Source organism: Callorhinus ursinus, unplaced genomic scaffold (genome assembly GCF_003265705.2).
Source record: "Callorhinus ursinus isolate GAN/ISIS: 27379988/994484 unplaced genomic scaffold, GSC_fseal_2.0 scaffold44, whole genome shotgun sequence".
Taxonomy (NCBI): Eukaryota; Metazoa; Chordata; class Mammalia; order Carnivora; family Otariidae; genus Callorhinus; species Callorhinus ursinus.
Window position 1 is genome coordinate 10,291,387 of NW_027397106.1, and position 24,446 is coordinate 10,315,832.

Consider the following 24,446-nt stretch of genomic DNA (forward strand, 5'->3'; position numbering starts at 1 on the left):
TGTTCCTTCTCCCTACCTTTCCAATCTCACTCCCACCCTGTCATCTAGTAGACATTTTAAGCACCTACCACAAAGCAAGTGCCGTTTTATCTATTGGTTCACTCGCCTGGAACTCCCAGTTTATGGGGTGGGCAAACGTAAAGAGAGAAATTATAATGCATAGTGGCAAGTGTCATGATATTGATAATGACAACTTGTGGAGACATGCAATTTGGTGTAATCACCTTGTGGAGTTTATTTATTCATTCAGCAATTATTTGAATAGTTAGTGTGTGTTAGGCTATGGGTATAACAGTTGAGAAAACAAACATGATCCCTGCTTTAGGAGCATTCAGTCTTGGGAACCTGGGAAGAACTTAAGGGAGAACTGCTGCTGCTGTTGGATCATGAAGAATAAATACAAGTATGGCAAGTAAAATGGAAGAACACATTTTAAACAGAGGGATTCAAATGTGAGAAACTACAAAGCTGTGGAAGGCTCTAGTCCATCCATGGATGCTGAGCCATTCTCTGTGTCATACAGGATATACGTGCGGAGACTGAAAAGAGAGACCGGGGTCAGATATAAATGCCAAAGTAAGGGATTTAGATGTTTTTTGTATAAGCCTTTCCTGAGCCAATTAGCATTTTTCAAATGACTGCTGAAATCTAAGACACTGATTTTATATCTTGTTAAAAAATACTTACATTAAAAATTTGATTCATTATATTAATCTGTTAGTCTACTAAGAATGTAGTTGATGTATCATAGCTGTGTGTGTGTGTGTGTGTGTGTGTGTGTGTGTAATCTGGGATTTTTGTTTGTTTGTTTCAGCCTTTACCCTACGAAAAGAAAATCTGGAAATGTTTGAAGCACTTGGTTTTTTAGCTATCAAACTTGGTGTGATTCCTTCAGATTTTAGTTATGCAGGCCTAAAAGACAAGAAAGCCATCACCTATCAAGCAATGGTTGTTAGAAAAGTGACTCCAGAGAGGTAATATGACATTACTTTATAAGATAGAACTTTACTTTCTTATTGCATTAAATAAATAAATGGGAGATTAAAAACTCAGAACACTAGGAGCATGTTAACCTCCCTATCAATAGTAATTAATTGATTAAAGGCTTATTGAGCAGCACATCCTGCCTTAATAATATGATTATCTTCTAAATAGTGTTATGTCTTAAATTTACACTGAAAATGTAGGTAGTTTTAAGACAAACTTTGAGAGGTGGCAGATTTTAAATGATTGAATTATTTCAGGTCATAAAATAACTCTGTTAATATAATCCTATAGTAATGGGTTTTTTAGTGCACATTTGTTGAAATAGCATTGCCTTTTGGATTCCAAAAAAATTTTTAGTGTTCTGATATAAGTGGTTGTCTAGCAACTATCATTTAAACCTTATATTAATTTTTAAATGTAAGGTTTAATGAGTCTATATGATTTATCATTTATAGGTTGAAAAATATTGAAAAAGAAATCGAAAAGAAAAGAATGAATGTGTTTAATATTCGCTCTGTAGATGATTCCCTTAGACTCGGTCAGCTCAAGGGAAATCACTTTGATATTACCATCAGAAATTTAAGAAACCAAATAAATGATTCTTCAAACCTGAGAGAGAGAATTTTGGAGGCAATAGAAAATGTTAAGGTAAGAAAATTTTATTTTATTTTATTTTATTTTAAGATTTTATTTACTTGAGAGAGAGAGAGAGAGCACATGAGAGGGAGGAGGGTGAGGGGGAGAAACAGACTCCCCGCTGAGCGGAGAGCCCGATGGTGGGACTCAATCCTGGGACTCCAGGACCATGACCTGAGCTGAAGGCAGTCACTTAACCGAGCCACCCAGGTGCCCAAGGTAAGAAAATTTTAAAATAGTGTTACAGGAAAATCTTTATAGGCCTTCTCTTTACGCTGAGGCAAGGAGGGAAACTTCTTTTTCTTTTGTACCTTTTCTTTTTATGTGCATATGTCATTATTTTAAAAAATGATAATTAGGACAATTTGGCTTATCTTTAATTTTCTTAGTACATTTTTTTGTATTAAAAAAACAAAACTTTAATGTAATTTAAAAAATATATAGAGTTACCCGGAGTGGTGGGGGGGAGCTATCTGCATAAGAGAGGTGTTTTTTGTTGTTGTTTGTATGTTTGTTTTTTTAGCACATGCCAAATAGAATAGTATTTTAGGCAAAAGGATTAATTTTGGAAATTTTGTTCAGTAATTTTTTCCAGAAATCTTTGGTAAATAGTTACATTACTTATCAGAATTATGCACAATCTTTTTTTCTTTTCAATCTAATTGTGAATTTTTTTCAACATAGACAAATGGTAAATCATACACATTTTATTCTGTCTTACAATAAATACTATTTAACATAAATATATGAGACATTTTCCAGGGATCTAAATATGCCATAGCTTTCAGTCTGATCATCTAGACTGTGGGTTAGCAAGCTTTTTCTGTAAAGAGCCAGATAGTAATATTTTTGGCTTTTTAGGCATATGGTTTCTGTTGCAGCCACTCTACTGCCCTTGTGTGGAAGCAGTGATAGACCATACATAAATGAATGAGCATGGTTGTGTTCCAGTAAAACTTTATTTACAAAAATAAGTGTTGACCACATTTGACTTGTGGGCCATTAGTAGTTTGACAACCCCTGATCTAGACCAGTAATCCTCAACCTGGGATGCTTCTAGGCAATCTCAGTAGTCAATCCCTACCCCTGAACCAATTAAATAAGAACATTTGGGAATGCAGCTTTGGTTATTAGTATTTTTTTAAAAACTCCCTAAGTGATTTTACTCTACAGCTAACACTGAGAAACAGTGATCTAAGATTCTGACCACAAAGACCTTTTTACACAATTTTATTCCTCTCCAAAGGAAAATAAACAAGCAAAACTGGTTTTTAATCACTCTTATGCCTTATAGTCAGGAAAATGACTTCCAACTAAAGATTTTCTAAGTTCACATTTGTCTGTATATAGACACTCTTTGATTGTATATTCTTTTTTTTTTAATATTTTATTTATTTATTTGACAGAGACATAGCAAGAGAGGGAACACAAGCAGGGGGAATGAGAGAGGGTGAAGCAGGCCCCCCGCTGAGGAGGGAGCCCAATGTGGGGCTCGATCCCAGGACTCCAGGATCATGACCTGAGCCAAAGGCAGACACTTAACTGACTGAGCCGCCCAGGTGCCTCACAATATACTTCTAATTAATTGATTTTCTTGTATTCATAGAATAAAGGGTTTGTAAATTACTACGGACCGCAGAGATTTGGGATGGGAAGGAAAGTTCACACCGACCAGATTGGATTGGCTTTGCTGAAGAGTGAAATGGTATGGATTTATTTATTTATTTTATTTATTTATTTTTTTAAAGATTTTATTTATTTATTTGAGAGAGAGAGAATGAGAGATAGAGAGCACGAGAGGGAAGAGGGTCAGAGGGAGAAGCAGACTCCCTGCCGAGCAGGGAGCCCGATATGGGACTCGATCCCTGGACTCCAGGATCATGACCCGAGCCGAAGGCAGTCGCTTAACCAACTGAGCCACCCAGGCGCCCCAAATGGTATGGATTTAAAAAAACTATGATCTGATTTGTTTTGTTAGTTGTACTTACTACATAAGCTAGCCCTTTGCTTTCTTAACCCAGCATATAAATGCATATATATATACACACACATACATATACCATATACTACATTATTGAACACTTACTGAGCAGCTACTATATTTTTAGTATCATATTATAGTAAAGCAAACTGTATGTGATGTCCCTGTGTTTAATACTTGTTTGAGACCTAACAGAGAATTGGCCAGCACTCACCAAATTCTTAATGAACCGAATAGAGGATTTAGAGGAAACTTAACACCCTATAATTCCAGAAACATGACATCAAATTATATAAAATTCCTGTTTATCAATTGTTGCTGTGTAACAGACTACTCCAAAACTGAGTGGCCTAGAACAACAAGCATTTATTGTCTCACTGCTCCCGAGGGTCAGGCATCTGGGAACAGCCTTGGTGGCTGTTGGTGCATCAGGGTCTCACATGGTGTGCAGTCACACTATCAGCCAGGACTGCAGTCTTTGGAGACCTGAATGGGCCCAGAGGACCTGCTTGCAAGCACACTCCATGGTTGTTGGCAGGAAGCTTTAGTTTCTCACCATAGGACTACTCATGGTGTGACTTCCCCAAGAGAGAAGAGTCCAAGAGCACAGAAGAGTGAGAGAGAGACTGTAACATAAATCTCAGTGTCTTTTATAATGTAATCTGGGAAGTGACATCTTTACTTCTGCTCTATTCTACTTACTGGACGCACAGACCCACCCTGATAAGTGTCAGGGAGGACTGCAGTAGGTGTACCAGCCAGTGGAGATCATTGGGGGCCAACTTAGAGGCTGGCCCCACAGCTAGAAAGCCATATTTTCTTTCCTTTGAAGCATCCCTTCCCCAACTTTTACATTCTCTACATTTCAATTTAAATTCTCATCCCACTCCCAAGAAAAATTGAATTCTTCTTATCTTGTTACCTCAAAGCCTCTTGGACTTCCCATCTTGGGTTTTGTTATATTTTATTGTTATTCTTTATTTGATCTTTACCAGTAAACAAACATTATGTCTCTCTTGCTCAACACTCTATCCCTAGTACTGTGCACAGTGCCTAGCACATAGCAGATACTTAGTAATATTTATTTGAATGAATTAGCTTCTGAACATATATTTGTTTGAATGAATGAATACTATAAAAATAAGATTGAGTGTGATTTTAGGTTGAATGATCTATCTTAAGATCGTTTCCTACTCTAAAACATATACTTAGAAATCACAGTGCTGGAGACAATATAATAATAATAATAATAATAATAAAAATACAGGACCTCATAGATACCATTAAAAAAAGGAATATCTTTTAATCTATTTAGTTTTTAAAAGAAAATATTAAAGTTGGCAACTTTTTTTTTATTTGAGAGAGAGAGAGAGCATGAGCAGGGCAGAGGGGCAGAGGGAGAGAGAGAAACAGACTCCCTGCTGAGCAGAGAGCCTGATGTGGGGCTTGATCCCAGGACCCCAAGATTTTTTAAAAAATTTTTTATTGTTATGTTAATCACCATACATCACATCATTAGTTTTTGATGTAGTGTTCCATGATTCATTGTTTGTGCATAACACCCAGTGCTCCATGCAGAACGTGCCCTCTTTAATACCCATCACCAGGCTAACCCATCCCCCCACCCCCCTCCCCTCTAGAACCCTCAGTTTGTTTTTCAGAGTCCATCGTCTCTCATGGTTCGTCGCCCCCTCCGATTTCCCCCTTCATTCTTCCCCTCCTGCTATCTTCTTCTTTTTTTTTTCTTAACATATATTGCATTATTTGTTTCAGAGGTACAGATCTGTGATACAACAGTCTTGCACAATTCACAGCGCTCACAAAAGCACATACCCTCCCCAATATCTATCACCCAGCCACCCCATCCCTCCCAACCCCCCCACTCCAGCAACCCTCAGTTTGTTTCCTGAGATTAAGAATTCCTCATATCAGTGGGGTCATATGATAACAGGACCCCAAGATTGTGACCTAAGCCGAAGGCAGGCACTTAACCGACTGAGCCACCCAGGTGCCGAATGAAAATTCCAACAACCATGACTCTTTTTTTTTTTTAAGATTTTATTTATTTATTTGAGAGAAAGAGAGGGAGAGCACAGAGAGAGAAGCGGAGTCCCCACTGAGCAGAAAGCCCAACTCAGGGCTCCATCCCATAACCCTGAGATCATGACCTGAGCTGAAGGCAGACACTTAACTGACTGAGCCACCTAGGTGCCCCAATTGGCAATTAAAAAAAAAAGATTTTGGCAATTATTTGAAAGACCAGACAATTCCAAGACTTGAGAACAGGAATGAAATTAGTGGTTCATGATTCCCCTATGCTTGCTTTTGTTATATATGTTGGTCAAGTCTGAATTTTATGTCATTACTTCACACTTGCATTCTAAGCTGGATGATACAGGTAAAGAATGACAGAAGTAGAACTATGGAAATAATGGGCACTTTTTCCAGTCCATAATATTTTAAACCTATGTATGAGGTTGCTTTGTACAGATCTATTTCCAAGTAAAACACTTTAATTTTTGAAAGCTTGAAGATAAAATTGCAGTGTCAAATATCATTTGTTAAGTGCCTATTCTTTTATGATGCCGGAGAATTTGTATTTATATCTTTTTTTTTTCCAGTTTTATTCCAGGAATTTATTTTTAGGAAATATTTATGCATGTACACAAAGATTTTATACATCAAGATACTCCCTTCAGCATTGTATCTAATAGCAAAATTCTGATAACTATCAATAGGTAATGGTTTCAATAATTGATGGGTGTCTCTGTATTGGGATTGTACAGCAGCCATTAAAAACAATATTGTAGAAGAATGGTTATCTTATTGGAAAATGTTCAGATCATATTAATAACACAAGCAGACCCCAAACAATATAAACAAAAAAGAGTCTTTTAATAATGTATACATGTGTGTGGATTTATAGAAAAAATACCTTGACACTAAATACAGTAAAATATAACTGGTTATTACTGATCACTTCTTTTTTTTTTTTTTGCGACAGCTTTTTTTTTATTATGTTATGTTAATCACCATACATTACATCATTAGTTTTTGATGTAGTGTTCCATGCTTCATTGTTTGCATATAACACCCAGTACTCCATTCAGTACGTGCCCTCTTTAATACCCATCACCAGGCTAACCCATCCCTTCACCCCCCTCCCCTCTAGAACCCTCAATTTGTTTCTCAGAGTCCGTAGTCTCTCATGGTTCATCTCCCCCTCCGATTTCCCCTCCTTCATTTTTCCCTTCCTACCATCTTTTTTTTTTTTTAACATAATGTATTATTTGTTTCAGAGGTACAGGTCGGTGATTCAATAGTCTTACACAATTCACAGTGCTCACCATAGAACATACCCTCCCCATTGTCTATCACCCAGCCACCCCATCCCTCCCCCCCACCACTCCAGCAACCCCCAGTTTGTTTCCTGAGATTAAGAATTCCTCATATCAGTGAGGTCATATGATACATGTCTTTCTCTGATTGACTTATTTCACTCAGCATAATACCTTCCAGTTTTATCCACATCGTTGCAAATGGCAAGATTTCATTCCTTTTGATGACTGCATAATATTCCATTACATATAAAAAAGTAAGTAATTTGTCATTTTCATTTAACATATGTTTGCTTGCTTGATTTTTAAAGGTGGAGGCTGTAAAATTATTTCTTACACCAGAAGATTTGGATGATCCTGTAAATAGAGCAAAGAAATATTTTCTTCAAACTGGTATTTAAAAATTTCTTTATCCTATACATCATCATGCAAATACATAATACAGATGTTATGTCAGCAGGAGGGCATTTATTGCTACATAAATGTGATAAGAAATAGCTTGTAATATATTATACATTTAATAATTTTATTACATGTCTAAGACACTCAGTTTTGGCCAGATATCCAGGACTTTTGTCTGTTTTAACTCTTCTTGGTGGTAGGAGTGAGGGGAGAAATAGCTTCTTAATTTTTCTTGGTCTAAATTCTCAGAGTAGATAAGAATTTCAAATTCTACACTGGTAGCAATGGAAGTATAACACTACAACTAGGGGAGACTTAAAAACAAATTATATAAAAGTTTATTTGCTATATCCAATACTTTGTGCATTATTTTTGGTTTAGTTGCCCATTCAGGCCAGTCAGTTTTGACACTTTAGTCAATATCATGGTTTATATGCAGAATGCTTCCTGGGAAGCACCAAAGAAAAGTGGTTATGAGTGTGGGTTCTAGAGTCAATCCACATGGGTTTGACTCTCAAAATGACTTATGTGTTTGTATCTAGAGTTCCAAGAATATAATTTCCTTGTGGCAATGATTCCTAAACTTGAGTGTGCATAAGAAACACCTGGTACATTTATTAAAATGAGGATTCCTACCTGAATAAGCATCTTTGCAGTAGAGTTCGTTCATTTAATTTTAAAAAAGCATCCCATTAGCAAGGCCTATTAGCGCTTGATGGATCCAACCCTTTCTTACTCAAAAGATTCTGTGTAAATGTTTGTAATAGCTCTTTAAAAATATGTAGGCTCAGAGGTTTATTTAGTGGTTTTTTTTTAAGAAATCCTCTGAATAATTGCAAATTAGTTTATCTCCATTCTGAAGTAGGTATTACTAATGTGCTTTTTGCTATTTTTTTTTTTTTTAAGCAGGGAAAGTGAGGGGCACCTGGGTGGCTCAGCTGGTTAAGCGGCTACCTTTGGCTCAGGTCATGATCCCAGGGTACTGGGATCAAATCCTGCATCGGGCTCCTTGCTTAGCGGGGAGCCTGCTTCTCCCTCTCCTTCTACTGCTCCCCCTGGTTGTGCTCTCTTTCTCTGTCAAATAAGTAAACAAAATCTTAAAAAAAAATAAAAATAAATAAAGCAGGGAAAGTGAATGGAGAATGGACCATATGATTAATGATCTTTACTAAACAAACAAACTCTTCAGGTGTAGCTAAGTTTATAGTTGGTGCTAAGTGTCATCTTCATATTCAAGTTTATAAGAGCACAGTTCATTGCCTCTCATTTAGAAGGCATAATAAAGGTCTTTATAACTGGCCTGTGAATGAAAGTGGTTGACTCACTGATTTTCTCTTTATTTCAGAGGATGCTAAAGGCACACTTTCATTGATGCCTGAATTCAAAGTTCGCGAGAGAGCACTGTTGGAGTCATTGCACCGCTTTGGCATGACGGAGGAGGGATGTATCCAGGCATGGTTTTCTTTTCCCCATTCAATGCGCATATTCTACGTTCATGCATATAGCAGCAAAATTTGGAATGAGGCAGTATCTTACAGATTTGCAACCTATGGATCAAGAGTAGTAGAGGGTGATCTGGTCTCTTTGGATGAAGATGTTGATGATGAACATTTCACAAATAGTAAAGTAAGTATCATCAGAGTTGTCAAGAGTAGTAACCACACTGGGAACATTAATTTTCAGAAGCCTTTATTTGAGAAACAATTTAGAACTAAACATACGTTTTATTTTTTTATTTGTATTTGCTTATCTTCTGCTTCTGTGCTGCTAGCTAAGGCTTAACACATGTCTATAAATGGTAAAATAAAAATAGTCAGTGGCATTAAGTGAAAGGTACAAAGATAGTAAACTTTCCTTTAAAGACTATGTTTTAAAGAATTACGGAAGTAATGCACAAAATAGTATCATTAGAAGTGAAAAATCAAAAGTTTACATATGAAGCTGTCATCTTGTCACCACTCTTATTGTCTTTCCCTCCCCTGTGTTCAGGAAATCAACCTCTGCTTTTTGGCCTGTATCCTTCTAGACCTTTTCTGTGCTTTCACAAAAATATCCATAGGAGAGTGTATTTTTATTCTGTTAGCGAACACTGAGAAAAGAAAAGGAAGGGCTTAGAGGCTCAGAACTTAAAATACGAAAAAGAATACAATTTTTATAGTAATTGTATATGAGGTGTGTAATATTGTGTGTATTTCTTTTATATAAATGTGATTTTATGATTGCAATTTCACAACTTGCTTTTTTCCTCTTAACAATTTATATTATAAAAGTTGATTCTTCCATTTCCTCTCTATCCAACTAGTATTTTTATTTATGTGGGTTTCAACAGTTTAAACAATGGAACTGAATACCATAAGTCAAGTAAAGACATTTATTTTGTAATATAATGCAAAAAGAACAAATTATAATGCAAAAAGAACAAATTATAACATAATGCAAAGAGAACATTATCTCAAGTTAGTCTTACAAAGATGTTATAAAAGTGGAAGGATTTGAGTAGTGCTTTCATATATAATATCATAACATCATTGAACTTTAGATGAGAAAAGGACTTTAGAGACCTTCTTTTTAACTTCCATTTTATAGAAATGAAAATCAAGACCCCGATTAAGTGACACAGGTAGCAGAATTAAAAGACCCTAGCCCAAACTGATCTCTACCAGAGAAATCATGGAGTACAGAAAAGGTGTCAGCATCTAGAGAGAGAACATGGCCCAGTTTTTCAAAAAAATGAAGAAACATAGACTCTGAACTCTACGTAAAGGGAGCTTTATCTAAATTAATAGTAGAAGTCTGGATGTATAAATTAAGGTTTTTGTTTGGTTGGTTGGTTGGTTTTGGTTTTAAGTAATGGAGATCTACCTCAAAACAACTTAAGGAAAAGTGGACAGGAATTCATTGGCTCTCCTAACTGAGACTCTGACTGATTTGGGCACAGCTATATCCAGTCTCCTAATTAGTCTATCTCTTATTTTCTTCATCTTTCAACTATGTTTTCCTCTGTTAGAGCCATTCTCAGTCTGGCTTGTTCTTTCGGTGGTAAGATGGTTATGAGCATCTCTAAGCTTATTTCTTACAGCTTGTAGAGAAGAGAACTTTTCTTCCCAATGGAATAAAGGCCATGGAATTAAGTCTCTCTGGCTAGGAGTGGCCTGGCTTTTGGGCCTATGTCCAGGCCCAAAGCAATTATTTTGGACTGGAGTATGTGACTGGCTAAGCCTATGTTCCAAAGGATCCTTCCTGGAACCATCTCACCCAAATTATGTTTGAGAACCGGGAGGGGAGCTCCCTGAAAATGAGGGTGAGCCTATCAGAAAAGAGAGTAAAGACCGAGCAAGTCAGAGCAACAGGTTTCTGCTTTGCTGTTTCATTGAATGGGTGCCTTATGAATATTTAGATAAGAAAGTGATCACGAGGAGCATAAATCACTAAGAATGGTCATTTAACTGAGACAAAATCTGAAACTGTAAAAAGAAATCTGGCAGCATTATAGGTTTTTTTTTTTTTTTAGTATTATAGGTCTTATTTTACTTCATGAATGGAAGAGATGTTGGTGATTCCCTTTTGATAAATAGTGAAAAATCATGTTTTTTTTCACACATTCCAGAAAATATGTTCATTAAAATATTATCTGGGCTGTACATTATTTAGTAAGTTAGCCATTCCTAATTCAGATTTTCAGAAGTTAAAGGTTACTTTGACAAGACATGGTAATAATCTCTGAAATATATGTCTTATAAGACTTCTTTGTTCAAAGTAACATTTGCAAGGACAATTTTGTGTCAGAACTGTATCTGTTTTTCTTTTGGAGCTGTAAGAGAAAGGAGAACATTTTCTCCTTCATATCCTGCTAAGTTTTCTTCTATCAGGAAAAAAAAGTCTTTATATATTTTAGGACCAATCATTTATACTTTACTAGTAAGCACTAAGAGTAGAAAAGGCAGGACTTACAGGCCCAAGATGTTAAGATATGAAAATGAAAAAGACAGTAAAGTTTCTAATAAATGGTATATGGGGCATGTAATGTTGTGCATCTACAGTTAAAAATTGTAGGAAACTAATCTGATTCTTGATAGGATTACTAGGCTAATAGATATACCTTTATTTCAAGTCACTTGGGGTAGAATTTCTTATAATTTCTTTGTGAACAAGATAGAGAAATATGGCAGACAATTAAAAGGTTAGGTGAATTCATAGTTGAGGAATAGCCATATGCCAAAAGCATGTTTGTTAATTAAAAAAATCAATTGTTATCAACCTGGAGGGAGCTCTCTAACCACAAAACATGGTCTAATGTACTTGACCATGTTTTTCAGTATTTTCATAAATTATTTAAATTGCATCATTGTAAGTAGACTTAAGAGTTTGTGAAAGAAAGCTAGAAATGATGTTGCAGGAGAGATCCTCATCCCATGGCTTTTGGTCAGATCACATCTAGAGTTTTATATCCATTTCTGAGTCCAGCAACTAAAAGGCATACTTACCTATAAACAAACATACAAACCCAAAATGAAAAACAAAAAAAGAGGGGCAATAATTATTGATTAGACTGTGCAGCCTTTAGGGCAAAGCCAGCAGAGTTAGAGGGGATCTGGACACTACATTATATGGTGAAAGCCTTAGGAAGGTGGGGATGCTGTTCATCTTTGTTTAATGATAACAGCTGCCTTTATACCTGAACTTTCATGTGCTGGAGAAATTAGACTTTTTTATTCTCTAGTGTCCTGTAGCAACGTTTCTCCCACTTAACATACACCTCTTTTTCCCCCTGTCTCCTGTTACTGTTCTATGAAACACGTTTTGAGAAACACCACTTCTCAGAGAGTATTACGATACTTGTTGGTGACGGGGGGGGGGGGGGGGGGGGGGGGGGCGGCGGTTTCCCAGAGGCAGATTTTTGATTCAGCATAACAATTTTGTAAGTTAGGAAAAGCTGCTGGTGTTGAGGTGAAAGTATTGCCTCGGTGTACTAAGCTACCACCATTCTCTTTGTGTTTCAATTTCAGTTATTAGTGGTTAAAGCAGGAAGTATCGTTTAAATTTTTATGTAGTCTAGAAGCAAATTGTGAAAATAATCTTTTTTGGGTATATGTCTATTCAGCACAGGAGTCAAATTATACATAACAGGGAAAATTGAGGAAATGAATCATGCATATTTTTGTCATGTTTTTAAAATGTAGGTTCATCTAGTGACTGAAGAAGAGGAATCAGCTAACACATATGCAATACATCAGGTAAATTTGTTTAAAAATTGGTATCACTTAGATCTAAATGTAGATATTGTGTCCTAAAGACAAAATGTTGATCATTCTCTTCTCCACCTTCTTCTCTTAACCACTTTTTAATTCAGGTATAATTTATATGCAATAAATATCTCTCTTCTTAGTTTACAGTTCTAAGAGTTTTGATAAACATAGTCTTGTGACTACCACAAAAATCAAGATAAAGAACATTTTCATTTCTCTCTAAAATTTCCCAGTGCGCCTTTTTATTCAACCCCCACCCCTAGCCCCAGCTCCTGAGGGGCTCATCCATTTTCTGCCCCGTTTGCCTTTGAAAGAATGTCAAATAAATGGAATCATATAGTTTGTGGTCTTTTATGTCTGGCTTCTTTCAGTTAGCATAATGAATTTGAAATCCATTCATGTTGTATGTATTTGAATTTTTTACTTTGTTCCTTTTTCTGACTACCTTTTGGTAGTGTTTAAGAAAAATGACTAGAAATCATTAGCAAAGAAGGAAAGCCCTACAAACTAGTGTCTTCTCATAAGCAGCTGAGCAAAACACTGTATTTGCTGCTACTGGTTCGCGCTCATGTTTTTAAATAAGAATGTAAAGTTATCAACCAAAATACCAGTTATATCATTGAGCAGTAGGCGTTATTCTTTCTGTTATAGAAACAATATGCTTTTAAGATTGTATGACTACATTGAGATTAAATCTTTGTTGTCTAATTAAATGTCCCAAACCTGTTGTTTCCTCTCCTCTACATTAATAATAGTTTGTCTAATAATATCTGACTTGAGTTTGTTACCTTGGTTATTGCGAGTCCTTCTTGATTTTAGTTCTTTTCTTTGCCTGGCAGCATTTAAAATAAAGTAGTGTAGTGTTCAATAGCATGTTTTAGGCTGATTGTAATGTTTATATCCTGAGACATAAGGATCATATCTCAGTGATTTTCTTATATACCAAATCTTAATGATATAATGATCATATATTTTTCTGAAGGCTGTTTCATGTAATTTTATCCCCCTTCTTCTGCACAGGTGGTTCTTCCAGTGCTTGGATACAATATTCAGTACCCAAAGAACAAAATTGGGCAGTGGTACCAGGAAATACTTAGCAGAGATGGACTACAGACATGCAGGTTTAAAGTACCAACTCTGAAACTCAATGTTCCAGGATGCTATAGACAGATATTGAAACATCCCCGTAATGTCTCATACCAACTAATGGAAGAACATGAAACTGATGTCAAAACTGAAGGTTCCCACGTTGATGAAGCAACTTTATCTCTTTTGATCTCTTTCGATCTTGATGCTTCGTGTTATGCGACAGTCTGTCTGAGGGAGATAATGAAGCATGACTTTTAGAACCACTACCCTTGGTATAATCATATATATGTCACTCTTTAAAAGGAAGGGAGCTAAAATTTCTTGAGCACCTGCCATGTGCTAGGAGCCTTATAATTGCTATCTCCTGTAATTACTAAACATCCTGGTGAAGTAGGAGTTTGATGCTGATGTTCTGGAGGACATATAGCTAGTAAGCGCAGCATCTGAATTCAAGACCCCAAAGCCTATGTTCTTTCTGTCATCTAATGTTTCAGTGATCTTTATTCTGTGTTATAAAATTTATAATCTTTCTTGACTATTCAAAACAAATAATCCTGCAAGATAACATGTTTGGAGTAATGTTTATGTCCTCTAGTTCCTTGCTTAGAATGTAGATGAAACTAGATTGTAAGATGGTTGGAGAGAAACAGAAATGAAGCATTTTGTTAATTATTGTCATTCTTTTCTGTTTTTGAAATTACTGATCAGAATAATACATTAGGGAAATACAATCCCTATATTTATGATAGCTACCCCAGGGTAGCTTACCCCTTAATGAGATAAATTATCTTCAGTGAAGATTGAAGGAAAATTTTTCATACAGTTTCTTTATCTCAACATACATTGACCCTCTTGACTTTTTGCGATATTTTTTCCTCTTATCTAAAACTTAAATTTTAGAGTCAGACAGACCTGGGCTCAGACTCCAGCTCTGACACTTACTAGTGACTTTGGGCATGTTATTGATTCTTTTTGAGGCTTACTTAAAGAATTAAGACAGCACCAACCTCATAAGCAACAAGTAATAGGATTGTCTCCACCTTTTATGTTGCTAGAGGAAGAAAACATTTTGCCCATTTGAAAATTGAAATATTTATTTAAGTGTCCCACATCATAAATCATCCTTAACCACTTTAAATCAGTTAAATTTGGGAGGGATGGTATATATTGATCAGGAAGATCTAACATTCTTTCATTTTTGGTAGTATAACATGATGATGAAATTTAAAAAGTGGTATGGAGAATTACATGTCAGTAATGTGGCATTTTTATATACTCAAGTCAGTGAAACTATTTTGGGTATAGTAGCATAAGGAAATAAAATTCAAAAGAAGGAAAAGAGCTATATGCAATGCAAAATTTGCTCATTGTAACATTTTTATATAAAATGAAAGAAATTATAATTGTCTGAAAGTCCAGCATTAGACAACTAAAGTAAGTAAGATGAGATATATCAACTTGATGGCAAAATATGTAGTTATTAAAAATGATGATAAAAGTTTAGGTATGTGAGAAAATGTTGCCCTTCAAACCTAGAGCAAAGATATTACAAATGAAGTATACACACTGAATGCAGCTTTTACAGAGAGGCACTTTAGCATAGTAATTAAAAGCATAGTTACTGTGGAAAAACTCCCCAAGTTTGAACCTTGGCTGTGCCACATAGCATGTGGCCTTAGACAAGTTATTTAAGTTTTGTGTGCTTTGGTTTCAACATCTATGAAATAAGAATGGTAATGTACCTACCTCATAGGATTATTGTGAGGATTTACCAAGTTCACAGATGTACAGCAGCTTAGAAAAGTACGTGCTACTTAGTTATTGTTAAATAAGTATCTGCAGATGCAAGTTTGGAAGGAAGAGAAAAAACATGAAAATAAGTTTCTTTTTTGTCATTATGTATTTTAATAATAAATCTCAGAACACAAAAATTGGACTTTGTAGTACCATTGGATTTTTAAAATTACCTTTATCATCTTAATATTTATTGAAAATAAAATGCTATATTAAGTACTAAAAAATTTAGAAAAAATGCCATTTCATATAATAAATTATATTTATTTATTATATGTAATATAATGCAAATGTAATCAGAAAGTGAATTATGTAAATTATTCAATTCTAGATGTCCTAAATGTTGGGTAGCAATTAGAAAATATGAAAGCATTAAAATGTGCTGTCATTGATATTTTCTTTGCCTGTAGATGGCACTATGATTTTAGATATCGTATTTATTTATTTACTACTTCGGCCATATGTAAGGAAAGAATCACTAACCTTATTTCAAGTCACCATAAGATGTATTCAGATACTGATGATGTGGAAAATTATTTTATATGCCAGTAATATTTGACATGTTAATTTTTTTTTCAGTGTAAGGCCTTGAATATACTTTGGACCGAATGATGACCAATCACCTAGGTTTTTGCAGTTTTTTCCTGGGCATTTCAGGCCTTCAGAAGGATAATCTTTGGATTAGTTTTAATTTTCAAGGTTGTTTTTGAAACTGAGCCTCAGGATTACTAAGGTAAAACAAATTGAGGTCTTTTTACTAAGCTAAAAACACTTCGATGTTTGTGACTTAGGCTAAACTGAAAGTCATATGTGAGTTTCAATTCAAGTAACATTTATTGTTTGTTGTGCCAGCACTTCTGCTTCTCTCATTTTAATCCATATACCCAACCTATAGGTAGGTAATATTTTCCCTGATTTTGCAGATGGGAAAATATCTGGGTGGTTTACTGACCTATCCAAGGTCAATCAAGATAGTATGTGGCTGAACTTGATTGTGCTTCGTAGATCAGTACTGTTTTCATCTACCTAATATTTGCCTTCTGAAAACAGGTTTTTTTGTTAACGACTTTCATTTCCACTAACTCAGTATTACTTGCCACTGATTAATAGGCATATTGGAGCATGTCTTGAGAGAAACAAGGTTCCCTTTTGAGATTCTGAGACCAAAATAAAAGTAAAGGAGATCCTTCAGGAAATTCCCAAATCATTTTGGAATATTTTCCAGAATACTTTGGGACTTGTATCACATTGTTAGGCAAAATTATTGCAAGTCACAGGAGGTTATTTTAGATGGTACCCGGCACAATACTAATATTGAAAAAGAAGGGTGAGAGAGTTGCTCCTTTTTTAGAAAATCTCATGAAACACTGACAACAGTGTCCGGCACCTAAATTCTCAGTGTCAGCTACTGTGCTATATGATGAAAGTTTTACAATGGACTGGTTAATGACTTCCCCTTGAGATCTGATCTGACTCTGTCTTAGCGTAATCATAATTCAGGACACTTTTAGATTTATTTATTTTTTTTGTAAGTGGAAATAACTATTTCTAAGAGCAATTCATTCAAATTAAGATCTTTAAGAACTATCTGGGTCAGTGTTTTCAGTATTTTCCACCTGGGAACTACCTTTAGGAGACCAAAAAGAAAACGAAGCCCCAGGTTAACAGTGAACTTTTCTTGCATTAATGTAAGGATAGAAAAAAAGCTTGGAGGAAGATATGGAAGTGAGGAAAATAGTACTTCTCATTTTTTTTTCTCACTTTACCTCTGAAGTGTTTGGGTTTTTAAGTGAGAATATATTTGTGTATTAATTTTGCACTTAAAAACCTTGAAGAAGGGGCACCTGGGTGGCTCAGTCGGTTAAGCATCTGCCTTTGGCTCAGGTCATGATCCCGGATTGCAAAATCGAGCCCGGCATTGGACTCCCTGCTCCTCGGAGAGTCTACTTCTCTCTCTCTGCCCCTCATCCCCCTCATGTTCTCGTTCTCTCTCACTCTCTGTCTCTGTCTCAAATAAATAAATAAAATCTTAAAAAATAAATAAATAAAATAAAATAAAAACACCCTGGAGAATACTTAAGGCTCAGAGAAGGTAAGGTAAGGGAATTGGATTATGATGGCATTATTTTCAGAATATTCTGGTGGCTCATGCCAGCATATCGTCAGAAGGAAATTTATGTATTATATGCTTTAATGGCACTAATGGCAGTTAATACAGATAGTTTAAAGTTTTAGTGCATGTGCTATGGATTTTGCTTTCAGATTTGAGGGTTCTGTCTTAGAGATAGCTTGGTCTTATGGTATTGTTTTAGTCTATTTTTCTTGAGCCCTTCTGCTTTACGTATTTTTGATAGGCCACCAAGCAATGCCAGATGTCTGACATAATAATCAACAAATATTTCAGTACCCCTCAATTAAAGGCACTCTAGAAGATACTATGGGGAAAGAAAAAAATGAATCAGATAATATCTCTGCCTTTGAGGGATTAACAGTTTTATATCCTTTCAGATAACATTTGATTTGAAATGTTTGTTAACTGCAAAAAGGATATGCAGGCTAAATGGCTCAGAGAAAGAACAAGCAGCATCTTTCCATTTTGCGTATGGCTTACTGTATGGCCGGTAATATGTTACTTGACCTCTCAGCACCTCATCCTGAATCCTTCAGTGATACTTATATTAGCATTTCTAAGCATTTTGAGATCTCCTCTTAAAATATGCTTTGAACTATTCAGTCTAAATGCTGCTTTCTGGAAAGCTACTACTTTAAAGAATGGGAAATGGTGTTAATGGAGTTAATCTTGTGTAATTTCAGTGTGGGTTGTCAGGAATATCTTTAAGTAAAGAAAATGACTCTAATCTTCTTAGGCAGTTCTTTTTCTCAGCTGCTGTGAGACAGGAGCTAATTTACTCTGCTTGTGTACATAGACCCTGTCTTATTAAAGAGAAATTTTACTAATGGAAAGAAGTCAGGATATCCATGAAATTATTTAAATTTAGGTATCTTGGAAAATATTATAAAATATAAGATATGTGAAATTGTCTTTTTCATGATCAGTTTTCTTAATAAATGCCCAACTCAGTTACCAATATAGAAATGAAATCCCCATTACAAGGAAGAAATTTAATTATGGAGTCAAAACAAGCGCTATTTAGTTGTTTTTAAAGGGAAGAGATCAAAGAACTGGTCACTCCTTAACTGAGGGTGTTTGAGTAGCAGGATGGGGGTGGGGAGTGGAGAGGGTTAGGGATTCAATTCTTTATGCTTTTATTCCAAGTCACCCTTTTCTGATGAGCCCTACTGGCATTCTCTTAGACTAGTTAGGTCAGGATTCTGAACTTTTCACTACAATAGGGTTTCAATCTTAGCTGATAATTGTTCCCACCCCCACCGGTAGTCATAAAGGACTCGTGTTCTTCTCTAAAAAGAGAAGATGAAGACTATTTCTATTAAAAAAATAGGTTATAGTACAATGGATTTTTTCACATCTGATTTTCAAAAGGAAACTAATTTAGGTTCATTTTTTCAATATATTAACCTTAAGGTAAATCTAATAAATTTTTATGGTATGTGAATAGTAACAAAGCACTTTTTCTATTTAGAAATGATTTTAGAAAATTTGAGAAGCAGTTATTCTGAATTCAAAGAGCATTCTTCCAAGGCATTGAAAGAGAAAATTTTAATTTCATAGTGAAGCATTTGATGACTATGTTTTTTGTGTACATATTCTCTCTAGTTTTGATTATTGTGATAGCTTTCTAACTGACTGCCTCGATTCTTCATTCTAAGCAGTCCATCCTGTGTACTAGTCATTTAACCTTGTAAAAGTAGAAATCTGATCCTGTCATTGTGTTTTGGCCATTAAGCATTTCAGTGGCTTCTCAGGATCTAAGGAATAAAAGTCCAAATCCCTAAACATAGCACATATATATCTGCACAGTATGACTTCAGATTATCTTTCAAGTGTCATCTTCCACTTACTCCATAAAACATACTTTTTGTTTTAGCTCCGTCTGCTCTTTCCCAAATATATTAAGTTTTCCTGTGTTATACATCTCAGCCTCCCATTCCTGTTAGCAGAAGGTCTTTTCTGCTTATGTTAAATATCTTGTCTGTGAAATCTGTGTTCTTATAACACTTGTCTATGTCGGTGCTATCTCCTTAGTCACATTGCATTATACTTATTTGACTAAATATCTGGCTCATCTACTACTAACTATTCAAAGGCATTAATCTTTATACCTCAGGGACCCATCAGTGTCTAACATGTAATAGGTTAAAAATGCTGAATGAATACCACAAACATACCTTAGTAAATTTAGTTGGTGAATATATATATTACATATAATCTCAGGAAAGTTCTAAAATAGTTCTTTACCCTCACAGAAAGTTTAGGAGAATTGGGTCTCATTAGATTGCTTTTCCACTTTTACAGAATTGCCAAAATACTTTGAATAGTTTCATCTTTGTCATTACTACCTAGAAAATGTCTGCCTTTTATTTAAATACTAAATGCATTATAGAATTTCATTGCTCAAAACAAGCTCTCAAGCAGTATAACTATTCACATTTTACAAATGAAGTTTCTAGGGCTTAAAGAGGTTAAGTAGCTTAACTCTAAGTTGCAAAGAGAGTTTAACCTAGCTCTTTAGTTTCAAGGCCCATGATGATAACTACTTTGCTCTGCTGATTCCTAGTGTAAAATGTCTCAGTTCTCTGCTTAACTAGTAGATATTTAATTCCTGCCTATCTCTGAATTGACCTGTATATTTCTAATTCTTTATGACATTAAGGCAAATTGCGGGAAGACTCACTTTAAATGACACAATGATAATAGCTGTCAGTAATTGAGCACTATGTGCTAAGCATTTTACAACTTATTAGTACATACCTATAGAATAAGTATTGTTATTATTTTTGTTTTATGGATGAAGACATGGAGATTGCATGCAATTAAGAAACTTGAGGAAGTTAAAACATGGAGCCAGAGCTGGAAACCAGATCTTTTTTCTTACAGAATCCAGAGACCCTTAAGCCATGAACTTGGTTTGAAATTAAATGACAGTGACTCCAGTCATGTCATAGAAGCCAAAACAAGTGTTCTTTTGAAGTCATCTTATCCCAGATTTTGAGTAAGTGTTCAAAGACAGTGAACATCACAGAAGAAAGCAAGACATCATGAATGAGGGCATAGAAGCCTTTGTTAAATATGTTTGTAAATATTTCATGTTTTTATGCTATTTTTGTTATGGAAACAAAAGACAGTATAAATAGATATGCAGGACTTCAGAATTCTAGACATGGATCTCATGTTTATCCTTTTTAAAGAAGTAAGAGACAAGCTTGAAAATGTGCAGGGAACTAGAAGCAAAACACAATTTAGCATATTTGAAAAAGAACCAACAGACTTTCTAGAAGTGAAAACTGTAATAATCAAAACTTAAAACTCATTGTATGAGTTCAATAACATTACACAATATTGAAAAGCAAACTGGTAAACTAAAAAGTAGTTCAGAAGAAACCCAGAAAGGAGCAAAAATGAGATTTAAAAAAATACAGAGATATGGAGGACAGAGAGAAACTTTAAAATACATTTAATTGGAATCTGAAAGAAAGGAGAAAGAATAAGGTAGAGGCAACATTTGAATAGGTAATGGCTGAGAATTTTCTGAAACTAGTAGGACACCAAAATATGGGTTTTAGAAGTCCAGTGAATCCCAAGCAGTATAAGTAAAGAGAAAGCCATCAATAATAAAAAGAAGAATCTGAAAAGCAGCCAGGGAAAGGTTATTCTCAAGGAATGAATAGAGTGATTGCTGACTTTCCAGAGCAATGATGAAATATATTAAAATAATGAGAAAGTTTGCAACTGAGTACTGACTCACTAGAAGAGATTCCAAACCAATCCCCCCCCCAAAAAACAAAAAAGCAACAAAAAACACTTCAGAGAGAGGGTAAAGGATCCAAAATCAAAAGCCTAAAATGGAGGAATGAATGATGAACAAGAAAAGTGGTAAATATGTGGTTAAAATATAAACAAATAATTGACTTTGTAAATTGATAATGTCTCTAATATCTTCTGGGTGACAAAAGAATAATAAAACAGAGTCTGGGAGGGAACTAAAAGGAGTTAATGATCTAAGGTGGTTGTGTTATCTGTAAAAAAGGGTAAATATATTGATCAACTTTAGTCTTCTGTAAATTAGAATTGTGTGGTATAGTATCTATAATAGTCACTAAAATTATAAAAACAGCTGTAACATCCAAACTAAGTACAGGATGATTGCTCTAGTGTGTGTCCTACAAATTAGAGCTTCATGATTAGTTTGATACACTTGATATACTTTGTCCTCCATATCTCTGTATTTTTTTAAATCTCATTTTTGCTCCAGTCTGGGTTTCTTCATGATTAGTTTGATATACTTGATAAGAAATTTGGTGAAAATACAAGAATTATTTACATTATCATGAAAAAGATTTAACATTGATTTTTTTAAAGAAAGGAAGAGCTTCAAGATAATTTCAAGTGTTGTAAACTTTGAATGACTGTAAAAAAATTCAAAATTTACTATTTTTTAGACACTGTCACAAGCACTATTTTTTTAATCATAAATTTTGACCAGGAAGTGTGTGTAGCCATTTCACACACAAAATCCATTACTGAAACACTATAGTCAGAGAAACAAGCTCAAATTTCTCACTAAAATTTTGAAAATACTTCATTTTGAAACTTTATATTAACTCAATAGTTAGTATCTTCTCTAGTAGTTGTATTTATTTCATTTTCTGATCATATTTATATTTATATAAAGGTAATTTTTTTTCCACTAACTCACACTCCTAAATGCTCTCAGTCTACTTCAGTGTGATACAGATAGCATTTTCTATGTAAGAGGGGAACAGTTTGGGGAACACTGCATTATGTAGAGCCAGATGGAGTCGAGGAAGAGGACGATGAGAAAATTCCCCATTATCTTTAATCATCCTGAATTTTAAGGCTACATTAAAAAAGAAAAAATATTAGAAAATATTAATATCTATAAATATGAATACTCTTATTTATTTCCTTTTCCTTTACCTTTCCTTTTCTCTCCTTTTGGTTCATGCCCCTGTGCTCTCAGTCTGTATTTGACAACTGACTTGATCAGTTCCATAGCCACAAAAAGTCATACGCTGTTGGTTTCATAAGATACTTCTGTGACCTTTGTACTGATGATTGCTTAGTGTTCCCAAAAGAAAACTCAGAAGGAGCCAGCCTTCAACTTCAGTGCCTACTCTAATTTCACAGTGAAATATATCTTTGTACTTACAACCCCCTCCCAGCTCACCCAACTCTACTAGGTATTCTTCTTCATGTCCTAATGCTCTAAGAAAAGCTGGGGGCTATCCTACAATTTTCTCTGTTTCTGGAGTGTTAGAATGCTTGTTTTATCATGCATTCACTTTCTAGTTGAGAAATCAAAGTATTATCATTAGCTCAATTGCTCTAGTAATTGCAGTTGAATAAAATTTCTCTTTATAGGAGCTACTGGGAAATATTCTACATGTATTTAATTAGACAAATTAGAGAACTTAACATTTTAAGTCGTGAGTTACTGGTTTTACAATTATGTTTAGTGTCATCCAACAGAGTAGACAAAACAATAAGTCTTTATAAGATAGGAGCTAAACTCAGGTCTCTGCCAAAATACCTTCAGGTTACTTAATAATATGAATACAGTTGTGCAAGTGGGCTTTTTTTCCTCCTTGTCCTGGAAATCATATAAAAGCAATAGGGAAATTAACATTTTTTAAAAAAAAATCCTGCAAACACTATAATAAGCAAACTTAAAGTATGTAAGAGCTACCAAGGGCAGCTGAGTTCTGGACAAAAGTTGCATGGCAAGAAGTGAAAAAAAGTAGCAGATGGGTCCAATAATAGCAGATCTCAAAAGCACACGCATTAAAGAAAAAAATCTGTTTCTGAAGATAAAAGTCCTGCCCTAAAGAGAAAAAGCTATATCTCTTGTTTGGAAGGGTCTGAGAAATTGAGTAAGCAAAGTGGTGGCAAAAACCCTGCCGAACCTAGTTTGGGGCTAAATAAAGCATTGCAAACAATGAGGTATTTATAGAAAGCAGAAGGGAGAATCTCCATCAGATAACTGGTCCAAGAAAATTCAACTCTTTCAATAGTGAGTAATAAAGAAACTGGGCACAACCTCAATACAAAGATACTGTAAGATAAACATGTGGAAGAGAGGCATAAAATTTAGCAGCAGATCACCAAAAGGTGGCCATAAAGAAGATAAAAATTATGGGACGTCTGGATGGCTGAGTTTCTTAAGCGTCCAACCCTAGATTTCAGCCTAGGTCTTGATCTCAGGGTCGTGAGTTCAAGCCCTGCATTGGGCTCCATTCTGGGCATGGAGCCTACTAAAAAAAAAAGAAAAAAAAATTGTGACACACTTTTCTTTGGAGAAGCAATCATTTCTATGAAGGAAGTCTACAAAAAAAGAAATGTGGAAGGAGAAAGAAAACAGTAAATAGTAGACAAAAAGAGGAGAGGAAATCTGAGATAGCAGATTTCAAGAAAGATGCAGAAGACAAAAGCAATACTGTCAGAGAAAGATGAAATTTAAACAAGCACCAAAAGTAGATGGTGAGAAAAATACAATCAGGTACAGGAAAGATAAGAATAAAACTGAACTCTTCCAAATATATGAAGATTTAAGCACGTACGTGCACACATGGCTGCATGTAAGGAAAATAATAAAACACAATGTTAATGGTTAAGACGTAAAAACATAACAAAAGACCTTCATGTTTGTGGTACAAGAAAATCTGAGACAAAATAAAAATTATACTTTTTTATGGAATTACAAAAGAGTTTTGGATGCCTGGAAGGCTTGACGGACTGAGTACTAGGATGAATGAATTCTTCCTAGCTAAGCAGAGAGCCATATGAGCTTCCATATTGGAGGGTGGATTAACTCA

At 35.0% G+C, this 24,446-nt stretch overlaps 1 protein-coding gene across 7 annotated transcripts in view; it reads left to right on the plus strand.

Annotated features, from left to right (window-relative positions):
- The window catches only part of PUS7L (pseudouridine synthase 7 like), a 28,264-nt gene extending 12,649 nt beyond the window's left edge, over nucleotides 1–15,615 (plus strand). For 6 of the 7 annotated variants that reach the window (XM_073882103.1, XM_025883074.2, XM_025883072.2 and 3 more), the window contains 7 exons: nucleotides 815–974; nucleotides 1,443–1,635; nucleotides 3,230–3,328; nucleotides 7,254–7,335; nucleotides 8,690–8,970; nucleotides 12,525–12,578; nucleotides 13,611–15,615. In XM_073882103.1, coding sequence (XP_073738204.1) covers nucleotides 815–974; nucleotides 1,443–1,635; nucleotides 3,230–3,328; nucleotides 7,254–7,335; nucleotides 8,690–8,970; nucleotides 12,525–12,578; nucleotides 13,611–13,937 — 1,196 coding nt within the window. In that variant the 3' untranslated portion in view covers nucleotides 13,938–15,615. Of the gene's footprint in view, nucleotides 1–286; nucleotides 577–814; nucleotides 975–1,442; nucleotides 1,636–3,229; nucleotides 3,329–7,253; nucleotides 7,336–8,689; nucleotides 8,971–12,524; nucleotides 12,579–13,610 lie in introns of those variants that run through there. The other variant, XM_073882107.1, reaches the window with a different exon arrangement.
- Nucleotides 15,616–24,446: the final 8,831 nt, after the last annotated feature.